Source organism: Schistocerca piceifrons, chromosome 3, assembly GCF_021461385.2.
Source record: "Schistocerca piceifrons isolate TAMUIC-IGC-003096 chromosome 3, iqSchPice1.1, whole genome shotgun sequence".
NCBI classification, from domain to species: Eukaryota; Metazoa; Arthropoda; class Insecta; order Orthoptera; family Acrididae; genus Schistocerca; species Schistocerca piceifrons.
The window spans coordinates 936,355,404-936,368,292 of NC_060140.1; the positions used below are offsets into that span (position 1 = coordinate 936,355,404).

At 38.1% G+C, this 12,889-nt stretch overlaps 1 protein-coding gene across 2 annotated transcripts in view; it reads right to left on the reverse strand.

The window, feature by feature from the left end:
* Positions 1-309: 309 nt before the first annotated feature.
* The window catches only part of LOC124787643 (T-cell immunomodulatory protein), a 439,315-nt gene continuing 426,735 nt past the window's right edge, over positions 310-12,889 (reverse strand). For both annotated transcript variants that reach the window (XM_047254421.1, XM_047254422.1), the window contains 3 exons: positions 10,233-10,488; positions 9,081-9,230; positions 310-1,039 (listed from right to left, as the gene is read on the reverse strand). In XM_047254421.1, the coding sequence (XP_047110377.1) occupies positions 750-1,039; positions 9,081-9,230; positions 10,233-10,488 (696 nt within the window). In that variant the 3' untranslated portion in view covers positions 310-749. The remainder of the gene's footprint in view (positions 1,040-9,080; positions 9,231-10,232; positions 10,489-12,889) is intronic.

The window sequence follows — 12,889 nt, forward strand, 5'->3', positions numbered from 1 at the left end:
TAACTGTGATGCATTGAGGGGAAAGTATGCAAAGGAGGATTAACAAGATCACCAAGCTTCATAGTTGCAGGTAGATTGTTTTGAGGTGATAATTAAAACTTTATGACTGTTGCTTCATGATAGTATACACAGGGAAAATCATATGAATGAGTTATTTTATTGTCACATACTTTTTGTTCTTTTGCTGCGAACCTTTAGTTCTTGTATTCATTGGAAAAGGAGACAACTCATTGTGGCATTTGATTTAGACAATACAATGACAATTTTCATTTCTCTGAAAATGATGCCCAGAATAAGAGATGCAACAAATATCACAGCATGTATTTTTATTTGAAAATTATAATCTCCCATTCTTTAACTGTTTTCTGCTACAGTCATATTTTCTGAAATTACAAGATGACATGAAAAGACCCATGAAAACATAATATGCATGACATTTATCAGAAACTGTACCTTATAAAGTGGGAAACATAGCAAATTTCCACTTTCATGTGAATCCTTGTGTGTTCACAAAGAGTGTAATAACATCCTATTTCTCACACATTTTATTCAATTGACACACTGCTATATTTTTGTTACCTTTTCAAGTCTTCAAAAAGTAACCACAGCTCTTTTCAGAGACCAATAAATGGCTCTTTCATGCAAATATTCCAGTATTCAGCAACAAATAATTCACAACACTGACTAACACACCAAACAGTGGAAAAGGTGTCCTTAGAGAACCAGCTGCTGAGAGAGTTGTAAATTAGTTACTTTTTTGAAATCTTAGCACACTCTTTATCATTGACATTCTTCTTAGATCTATCTTTCACTTGTATTATATAAGTGTGTTTTTCAATGAACTCATCACTAACTATATAGTTTCTGCTTTTGTTAGCACTTTTATCAGAAGAGACTTTGGTAGATTCTGGTCGTACGTTGGTGGGATCTGGTTTGATTTGATAGATAGCAGGAACTGGTTTCCGTTCTCCACCAACACGCTCATCTAGTTGAAGAATAGCAGAGCAGTAGATGCACAAAATGGGTTTGCCTAGAATTGCTGAAAAAAGGAGCAGATATATTATGTCAAAAATATACAACTACCAAAAATTTTGTAATGAATACAAACACAGTCTGTGTGAACATCAAAACATTTATATACCATTACTCAACCAAGAATCAATTATGCAAGAATTTTATCAATGAAAGACAAAGACTCTCAAGTTCCATAAATACCAGTAATACTATTCAGGGTCAAGAAAATAATGAATTATTGTACTTTCAGAATAAGTATTCTCTATGAAAAATCAATAAGGAAAAGGAAGAAGAAAAAGATAGATAAAACACAAAGTCAAAGTAGGAAAAATTAAGTGAACCAAAACTGGCAAGTCAAAACAAACAAAATGCCACCACAAAAAGGAATAAAATTATCTACATTCTTCTTCATAAACCCCCCTCCCCTCCCTCCCACTGTCGCCCACCCCAGATTTTTTTCTCCCTGTAAATGCAAAATATGCTTTCGTTTATTTGAACTCAGATCTAATTTGCTTCAGTGTTCACTGGAGCCTGGTCAAATTTACACATACAAAAGCATTTTTCTGGTTCTCACTTTTCATGCCTCAATACAGGGTGCAGGTTAACAATAGTGACTACAATCCTTCCAACTTGCACTTAAATTTGAGATAGAATATTTTACTGATGCAAATTATAGAATATCCTCCAGAGATGTCTTTATAACTTTTGTCTTGTGACATTCAGCTGCATTTTAAATTATAAGCCTGATAATAGCAGATAAATATTTACATAATCAGATTGTTAATTTTCAAAGATAATAATTTCCTGTATCTGTTACATCAATGTTCTACTTACACTACATTACTATTTGTCATGCAGGCTTATAAGGAACTCTGCTATTTGCCAATCAGGTAATAGGAATATTCAATCATTAAATCCTGATAATTTGTTGAAGGAGTTGAGAATGAGGCATGTTTTTAATTTTCTTTTGTACTGGCAAGGGTTCTTATTTTCTTGCATTATATTAGGTGGGGGCTTGTGCAACAGAGTACATCATTCCGTACTGGACACATGATAAGAAAGCAAAGATTTAAAGAGACCTCTGCAAGATATACAGTTACCCATTTTACATAATATTCTTATGGCTTGCTCCTACCACTTTATTTACTTCAGATGCATGCTTCAGAAGACAGTTCCAAAAGACAACATGCAAACCAAATGCCCTTGTCTTCAGGGTATCATAATGAGAGATAAATACTTCTAAGTACAAACTACATTTAATTGCGTGTATTCATTAGTTTACCTATAATTTTAATGAAATAATTTGATATCCAAGACCCTTTCATGTATCAACATGTACAAACAAGGAAAATTCAATATGAAATAGGGTATCTTTGACCTATGGAGGAGACTGGTTGAAACATAGCCAGATTACTCCATTTACTGCCAGTGTACACCTTTACATGATTGTAATAGTAAACTGGTTAGATATCAGCTCATTTATATTTGGCATGCTTTTTTCACTGTTTCTGCACCAGTGTTCTGACTTGTTTCGTATGCCATGGGGGATGAGCTCTGTTGTTTGTTATAAATCTCTCAACTGCTATTGATACTACTTCCTTGAATTGAGGCCACATATGGTCTCCACTTACATTGTTAGTTTGAAAGGCCTAGTTGAGGCCTAGAAGGATGCAAAAATGAAGGATGTGTTGCAAGGGTAGCTACCATCTATGTAGTTCTGGTTCTGGTGGTAAGGGGGGCTGGGTGGGGGATGTGATGGGAGGGGGGGGGGGGGGGGGGCAGGAGCCATTGAACTCAAGCAAATTGTACTCAGCTGTGAAGTGAAACAAGTGCTGTATCGTGTGTGAGATACAGAGGCGAGCGAGTGTGCTGGGACTTTCCTCAGTTCACTGCTAGTAGCGCCATGTCATCTTAACGCATCCGTGAGTAGCACACAAGTATTGCACCACAATTAAGTATAAAATTAAAAGTCAAAATTTCCATTTTAAACTTTGTCAACATATATTTTATTGTGATGACGTTTTAAATATCAAGTCTTAATGTAACTAAGCCAATAGTTTTTTAAAAATGCAGTTTTAAGAAAAAAATCTGTGGTGCTAAATAATAAAGCTACAAAGCCAGAATTTGGTCAGAATGTGCCTATGGAGATCAGAAATAAGTGCTGCACATTTCACAGTAAAACAATGAAAATTACAACTAGAATCTACATTTTTAAGAAAAATTAAGGGCTCTAAATATTGAACATAAAAACGTAAAATTTTGCTTTGTGGTTCAGTTCACTCTAAAAATAATAAATAATAGGCCATGTTCAGCTACCTCTTATAGTTTTTGAGTAATTTAATGAAAACCAAATTTGTAACTAAAATATACCTGTTTGTAGTAGATTAAGTACCTGTAATTTAAATGACAGAAAATTTTGGTTACAGCACATGATAAAACCTACTAAATAATAGAGCTATACCAAAGTTTAGAACCATAATAGCAATAACATCCAATACAAGTTTTAGTAAAAATATGGTTCAGAGGTAATGATCTACCGTTAGTTCCACTATAAAAATTCTAGAAGCCAAAGTTTTTATTCAAGTGAGCTGAAACTTTTTCTCTGCTTTTAAACAACTTACCTAAATGCATGTAAAAATTAAGAAGATGCTACATTAATTCATAACTTTGTTATTAAAGATTATGTGTCCGAGAAAGAGGTCATTCAGAGGCTGGTGCCGTATGCATAAGGCAGTAGAGTACAGACGTTCCCTTGGCCGTCCACTGTGGCACGTATATAAATACAGCCCAAGAGGCTGGAAGAAGGTTCACTTCACACTCAGCCACTGTAAGATCCATGTCTATTAAATGTCATATTGCGCTCTGCCTCGGATGACGAGGAGACGAACTATGGCAAATCGCATATTTGCAGCAAAAACGGATAGTGAAATCGCAAGGACTGTACACCATCCTGGATTGCTTAGATTTTGCTAAAGTAACTGTCAATGTGCCATCCGTGATAATTACAAATCTGTGTGGCAAGTGGTGAATACTATTTCCTTTTTTGTGGCAAGCATTTATCTTGAACATTTATTTGAGTATTAGTAGTCAGGGTAAAAGACAATTTGGTAGGAACATACCATAGAAGTCACCTCTGAACTGCTAGATGTGCTGTTTAAAATAGAGAATTTACTGTTGATTGAACATTGTAACTTTCAAAGTGTTGTGCGAGAGATACTTTACTCAATATATGTATGAACTAGAACTTTATACCTTCATTTATAGCCATAGTCCTGATCCCACAAAGTAGAAAGAGAATAGAAACATTTCTTTCAGTGGGCTGGACAAGAATGTGGCCTTGCAGACTGGAAACTAAAGTCAGTACGTTCTCCATTGATTTCTGGCTCACCACAAAAATAGTTGCCAGGCTCGTGTGAGAAAGACGGCTTACTATACAAACATCTCTCATCAAAATTTTACCTGCTGCCCTACAACTGGGTGGTCAGATCTGGTCTTGACCACAATTTATAGGTGGTCATTCATTTTGTTGGCCAGTTGGTTAGTCGTCACACCCGCAGAAAATGCTGTGCAAGAATTGGAGCAGAGCTGTCACATACCTGGTTTTGAGAGTGGTCCTGTCTTTGTGGGCTCGGATAAGTCTCTGACAGTCCTGTAGTAGGATGTGCTGGATGGGCAAATTGGGCAGGTCTTGCCATTGGATCTTCCACAGCAATATGACTCCTGTGACAAGGGGTTGGGAGAGGGAGTGACAAAGGGATGGCCTAGGATGTTGGAGAGGATTAATATCACTTTAGGAGGGATGGATAGGATTATGAGTAGCATGTCCCCCATTTCCAGGCCTGGTGAAGGACATGATTCAGTCACTCCAGTTCAAGATGATATGGATGATGAATGGTGTGCTCCACTCAAGTTAGTTTTTGGGGTAGTGGGAGGGTTAGGGGTGTGTGAAGATACGGCATTAGTAACTTGTTTGTGGACAATGTTTGGAGAACAGTCCCTGTCCATGAAGAGCTTTGTGAGACCTTGAAAACACTGGACAAGTGAAATCTATTTGCTGCAGGTATGCCATCCATGGGTGGCCAGGCTGCATAGGAGAGATTTTTTGGCCTGGAAGGGATGACCTCCCACATACAGCATACCTGGAGTGATGCCCAGTATGCTGAAAATCTCACCAAGACATTCACAGACAGACAGTATATTCCAAACCTTGTCCACTAACAGACTTATTATGCCATATCCTCACACACCTCTAATCCTTCCACCACCCAGACGAACCAGCTGCAAAGGAGCACATCCCTCACCAGCGAATATCATCATGAACTGGAGCAACTGAACCATGTCCTCTGCCTGTGACTAACTTGCACTGTGCTAAGAAATGGTGAAATCCTACCTACAATCCTTCTCACCCCTCCTAAAGTGGTATTCCACCACTCACTCAACTTACATAACATCCTAGTGCATCCCTGTGCCAGTCTCACTCCAAACCTTTTGCCATAGGTGTTATATCCCTATGGACAACCAAGGTACAAGAACTGCCCAGTTCATCCACCTTCCTCAAGTTCTGTCATAGGCTTATCCTATCCCATCAGAGGCAGGGCCATCTGTGAAAGCAGCCATGTCATAAACCACCTCTGCGGCAATTTCGGGACAGCCTATTTTTGTGGGCATCGCTGTGAACCAGCTGGCCACCAAAATAAATGACCACTGCCAAAGTGACCAATAGCAATGTTGACCACCCAATGGCAGAACATGCTGCTGAACACAACATGCTTGATTTCAAAGGCTGCTTCACAGCCCATGTCATCTTGATCCTTACTCCAAGCACCTGCTCTTCTGAACTACATAGAAAAAGAGTTATCTTTGTAACACTCCTTTATTCACACAACCTTCCTGCCCTCAGCTTCCACTAACCCCTTCACCCACACTTTCTTCCCAACAGTCTCCCCTTCCACTGTTCTGTCACTCCTGCCAAATCCACTTCCCCATTTCATTGTCACTGTGTGTGCTCCAGGATCACACACGCTCCGGTTCCCATGTGCCACGTCCCTGTCCCACGAATCTGTTGCCTCTCCCTCATACTTTCCTATCTCGCACACCTGCTGCCTCCCTCTGAGCCATCAGCCATTCTATTCCAATCATCCCTCCTGCTACCTCCCCCTTTTCTCCCCTCACCCACCCCACCTAACACGACGACTCATCCCAGTGTACCTGTCAAATTGCAGCTGCAGCATTGTACTCTGATGGATAAAAAACTGCAACACCAAAAAATAATTAACAAAGAGTATGTAAATTTTGGATATACACATTTGTCTAGATAACATATTTAAGTGGTTGACATTGCAAGATCACAGGTTAATGCAAGTGTAAGATAAGTGATGGCAAATGTGAAATACTGTCACATTAATAATTGGTGTAGCCGCCAAATGTTGAATGCAAACATGAAACATGCATGCATTGTGCTGCACAGGTGCTGGATGCCAGTTTGTGGAATAGAGTTCCATGCCTATTGGACTTGGTCGGCCAATGCAGGAAAGCTTAATGCGGGTTACAGGTGACACTGGAGTAGTTGTCTGACGATGTCCCATATGTCTTTAATTGGAGACGGATCTGGTGATTAAGCAGGCCGAGGCAACATGTCGACACTCTATAGAGCATGTTGCGTTACAACAGAGGTTGGTAAACACACTGGAATGCTGTTCATGAATGCAGCACAACAGGTCATATCACTAGACTGACGTACAAATTTGCAGCCAGGGAGCACTGAATAATCACGAGAGTGCTCCTGCTGTCATATGAAATTGCACCCCAGATTATAACTGCAGGTGTAGGTCCAGTGTGTCTAGCATGCAGACAGGTTGGTTGCAGGCCCTCAACTGGCCTGGTTGTAACCATCACACAGCCATCACTGTCACCGAGGCAGAACCATCCTTCACCAGAAAACATAAAAGAGTTCCACTATGTCCTCCAATGACCCCTTGCTTGACACCACTAAGTCGCAAGTGGTGGTGGTTTGGAGTCAGCGGAATGACCACTACAGGGCAACTGGCTCCGGACTATCCTCGATTGAAGTAACTGATATGTAACAGTTTGCTGCATCACTATGGTGTCACCTGCTGTTCAAATTGCTGCTGCAGATGTGGCACGATGCCCAGAGCCAAACTCCGAACTCAGTGGTTTTCCCTCTCGATAGTGCAACATGGACATCTGGAGCCCGGTCTTCTTGCAACTGTACATTCCTGCGATCACTGCTGCTAGTAATCATGTACAGTGGCTACATTCCTATCAAGCTTTTTGCAGTATTGCAGAAGGAACAGGCAGCATCTTGTAGCTCTATTACATGACCTCTTTCAAACTAAGTGAGATACTGAGAATGGCATTTTTGCTTCCTTAAAGATAAGAGTCGAGGGACATGAAAGGGAAGCAGTGGTTGGGAAAGGAGTGAGACAGGGTTGTAGCCTCTCCCCGATGTTATTCAATCTGTATATTGAGCAAGCAGTAAATGAAACAAAAGACAAATTTGGAGTAGGTATTAAAATCCATGGAGAAGAAATAAAAACTTTGAGGTTCGCCGATGACATTGTAATTCTGTCAGCGACAGCAAAGGACTTGGAAGAGGAGTTGAACGGAATGGACATTGTCTTGAAAGGAGGATATAAGATGAACATCAACAAAAGCAAAATGAGGATAATGGAATGTAGTCGAATTAAGTCGGATGATGCTGAGGGAATTAGATTAGAAAATGAGACACTTAAAGTAGTAAAGGAGTTTTGCTATTTGGGATGCAAAATAACTGATGATGGTCGAAGTACAGAGGATATAAAATGTAGACAGGCAATGGCAAGGAAATCGTTTCTGAAGAAGAGAAATTTGTTAACATCGAGTATAGATTTAAGTGTCAGGAAGTTTTTTCAGCAAGTATTTGTATGGAGTGTAGCCATGTATGGAAGTGAAACATGGACGATAAATAGTTTAGACAAGAAGAGAATAGAAGCTTTTCAAATATGGTGCTACAGAAGAATGCTGAAGATTAGATGGGTAGATCACATAACTAATGAGGAGGTATTGAATAGAATTGGGGAGAAGAGAAATTTGTGGCACAACTGGACTAGAAGAAGTTGGTAGGACATGTTCTGAGGCATCAAGGGATCACCAATTTAGTATTGGAGGGCAGTGTGGAGGGTAAAAATCGTAGAGGGAGACCAAGAGATGAATACACTAAGCAGATTCAGAAGGATGTAGGCTACAGTACGGGGAGATGAAGCAGCTTGCACAGGATAGAGTAGCATGGAGAGCTGCATCGCACCAGTCTCAGGACTGAAGACCACAACAACAACAACAACAACAACAACAAAGGCATTCTTGACTAACATCAACTCACCCTGTCCAATCTCAAAGGTAACTAATGCTCAAAACTGTTACATGTATTTAAAGCAAACTTGATTTGCATCCCTATATTGGCACTACAAGCCCACTCTTATGTGACTAGCATGAAATTCAAATAAACATTGTCTTCCAGATGTAGAAACACTCGTACCAATTTTCATTTATGTAATTCAACTCATTCTTGGAGACATAATTTTTTTTTCTATCAGTACATATTCAGCCAGCAGAATAAAGCTCTATGTGTGCGAGGGTGGGGGGGATAAACGGTTTGGCTTGACAACAATTAACAGATATTACAAGGCAGCAACAGAGAGGATGTCTAAATTTAATGACTATGACTCCTCCGTGCAAAGACCTGACTGTGACAAATAAATTAAATTGAGTCCAAGACTGTATATTCTATGAAAACACAACATTGAGTAACTACTACAAAGATGAAAAATGGGTCATTTTCAAGAGGTACTTCCAAAAGAACTCATTACCTTTGTACATACGTATTGAGAAAAAATTATACAATAAACTGAATAACTCCCCACTTTTACTTTACACACAGTCTAGTATAAGTACAAAAGCTACTAGGGCGGAAGTGGTGTCATTAGCATGAGTGTTAATCTCCTAAAGTAACACATCAGTATGCTTAAACTGAAAAAAGTATATAATAACTGTCATGAAAAGACACTTACCACAATCTTTGTGTGCGACTGCACAACAGCCTGGCGTTGGGCACAAGAAGTATGGTGGCAGCATACACTGTCTCAGGCTTTGGCTGCAGCGAGTCAGTTTATGCCCATTTGAACACTTAGATATCTGATAATCAGCTGTCATTGGGCACTGTGTTTTGGAGTTAAGTAATATATGTGCATGAAATGTTGCAGTTGAAACAAAGTTAATCAATTGACTTGGTGATGATGGGAAAAAGAAGGAAAAAGAAAAAGTGCAAATGCACAAAAATATGCAAAGAAGAAAGAGTGTCTATTTATGGATGTGTTAATATTTATTGCTAAACTCCAGTTTATTAGAAGATATGATATCTATATACTACAAACCTATATGTATTACTCTCATATGGACCATGAAGACAAGATTAGACTAATTACAGCAAGTACAGAGGCATTTTTTCTTCCCATGTTCCATTTATGAATGGGATAGGAAGAAACCCTAATATGTTGTGCGATGCAAAGCACCGTGTGTCATGCAGTTCAAAATCGTGTGCACAGTATGGGTGTAGATATCTACTGCATCATGATCACCTTATTGATGAAATGAACTTGTCATGTTCCTCTATTATCCATGTAAATTGCAGAATTTGAACAGTGCCACGCATGATGGACTCATTTATGAAAACAAGAAATTTCTCAAGTGGTAAAATCAAAATTTAATTCAGCTGTTCACATTCATCAGACAGTCAGCAGAGAAACAGCATTACAAAAACTAAGGACCAGTTTAGATGCCTACAAGCATATATCACATTTATATACTGCTTACATTGCTCACAATGATCTTCCTTCATCATGGTAGTCTTGCCATGTTGCTTTAGTAAAGGAAAAAAGTAAATTTATGCTTTGCATATGTCAGTCATCTCTAATGGAGCCCAATTATAAGACTAATCTTATATGGTAGCTGAAATATGCATTCAAAATTTTTGGTAACATTTTTGGAGAAAATCAGTCTTGTAAGCTATATAAAATTATGAAATATGTATTTTGAAATATGCATTTTTCTTTTTTCATCCGTAAAATCCTGTCAGTTTTACTGGAAAACCAACAACCACATAGCAAATGAGCTATTACTCAGAGAGTCTTTAAAGGAAAAAACTTAAAAATTTTAAAGGATATCTTGATTGCATATTGCACATTTCTCTTCTAGAACTTCATTAGTAACTGGTAGTGGATCCGCGAGTGCTTCATTAATAAGATCTGCAATAGAATCAGAAGCTGCTGATACATATATTCTTAGCCAGGTGTCCATGAGATGTGCAGATATTTGTTCATGCATGTTCAATGGCTTTTCTCTTGCAGTAATCTTCAGACTTTTTAGGGCAGTGATAGCATGCAGCACCTGGAGCAGCTGTTCTAGCTCTGTTATGTATTTCTGAAAAACAAGAGAAAAATACTTGTTATAATGGTAGTGATAATAATGATGATGATGATGATGATGATGATAATACAGGCGGCATTAATGAGTTAGTTCACAAACATTGTTACTTCAACTCCAGCAGTGAATGATTTCAGACAACACTATTAAGTTGAATTAACTACTTTTTATCACACTGCCATGAATCAACAGACCAATACAGAGTTATAGAAGCTGAAAAATTATTTAGTTTCTGGAACCTGAATTTGTTTTATCTCAAAAATAGAAGAAAAAGGGATATTTTACAGTTGAAAACAGGAAAATAAACTGCAACCGTAGTTCAAGAATGAATATAACACTGGAAATCTTGAATACCAAAAACAGAAGATATGAAGTGACTATGAACAGAATCATACACAAGACTATGTATGTTACAGAGGAATGAGAATGAAAGAAGTAGAAAATTTTGGGGAGACAAACTCAAGCAAAAGAAGAACTCTCTCATAACTGGTTTGAAGCCCAGCTGAAAAAGGAGGAGAGAAGAGGAGTAACACCCAGTAAAAAGTTCAATATAGTTCCAGGTGACAGTGTCTGTGAGAGCCCCTCTTGAATGTTATAGATGAACAAGACTAACAGCTTCAGTAGTGGGCAAATGGGATAATCTCAGTGGCGGAGTAGATGGCAAAGCCTGTCTTACAAAAAGGAACTAAAATCCAGATGAAGTATGAGGCAGATGCAGGTCAGCATTTGAGCTCCAAGTTCTACTGCATTCTGGGAATCACAGTCTGTCTTAAGTTTTGGAATGCAGCAATGCATTTCTCAGAAGCTCTCAGTAACTGTGCATGATCAAAACACATACAGAAGACACTACTCTAGGTGGTAAGCCGAAAGGTGAATCCATCATTGCACCAAACAATGCAATTGGGCCCCTGGATTCTGAAGAACCCAAACCAACATGCTGGAATACGAAATAATTGAAGCCTCCTACCAATGGGAATTCTAACATATGACCAAAAAAAATATATAACCTTATACGAGTGGAAAATTAAAACAGCTCACCAAAATTCTTCATTAACAGATTATAATAATTTTCATTCTATGGGAAACAAAATTCAAAGCTGCAACATGTAATGGAGTTCAAGAATTACTGGATTTATAAAGGCAACTTGTTGTGAACAAGAGGATTAGTGACTCAGTGGAGGAATTTGCGTCAAAGGAGTTCTTTGCTAACAAAAAGATGTGCAAAGAAAACATGTATGTTAATTAATGACTGTGCGCCAGTCATTGTTGACAACAAAAAAAAAAAAGAAAGTAGAGGACTTCTGAGAATGGTTAGAATAAAAAATTCAGAAAATTCCACATAATAATGTTAAAATTCTAGTGGGACAGTTAATTGCCCAAATTTGGAAAAAGTAATGTTTCCATAAAATTGTTGGGGACTTTCCAGCACATAATGATCAAACAAAATGGTGAAAGATTTATAGGAGTGTGTTAATCTCTCCAGGTGAAACTGATGTCAACAAGTTTTAAGAGATGGCCCCGAAAATACAAAACCTCTTCGAAATCACCAAATAAATTACTTGGAGAACTCCAGATAGACCATGAATGTGATGGCTGAGAAAGGATAACTATCAAAAAGAGAACACCATTTAACTTTTGTCACGAAGAAGTTCATCCCTCAACTCATTAAACCTTAAGAAGAAAAGAATAGTTAGATTTGATTTAGAGAACTTACTCGTAACAACAATGAAAGAACTCTGTTTTAAAATTCTCAGATACTGATTCCCAAATGTGGGAAGAGACAAAGGACAGGATGATCAAGATTGCTGAGAAGACAGCATCAAAAGGGATAACTAAGAAACATAGGTTGTGGAACCATGAGTCTGAGGAAGCCCTGACAAAATGGAATTAGGTATGGCAAGAATGGTATTCAAACAGGAAGGTATATTCATTTTTAAAATTTAAAGAAATGGTAAGTGTTTATGTGATAAAGACAAACTCCATCAAATTGAAAATGATTTTTAGAAAAGCAAAACTCGAGTCTTTTACAAAGGGTTTAATTATAACCTCTCAAGGTACAATCATCCAAATCATTGGTTTCAAAAAGAAAATGGATAACTAGCATTACCCAGCAAAGGAAACTGTGAATTATTAGCTAAATATTTTTAGTAAATATTACGCTGTGATGAACCACAACAAAGACTTCCAAGCCCAACTCCTTGAGTAAATTTCGAGAACTGAAGTCACCAGATAAGAAGGAACTTACAGAAATAGTTCAAGACAGAGAAATTGCAAAGCACCAGATAGCAATGCCTATTAATTCATCCTTTACATAATAATGGAGATAAAATTGATGCCAACAATTACAGAGGAATATCACTGTTGCCAATTACATACAATACCCCTTGCAGAGCACTAA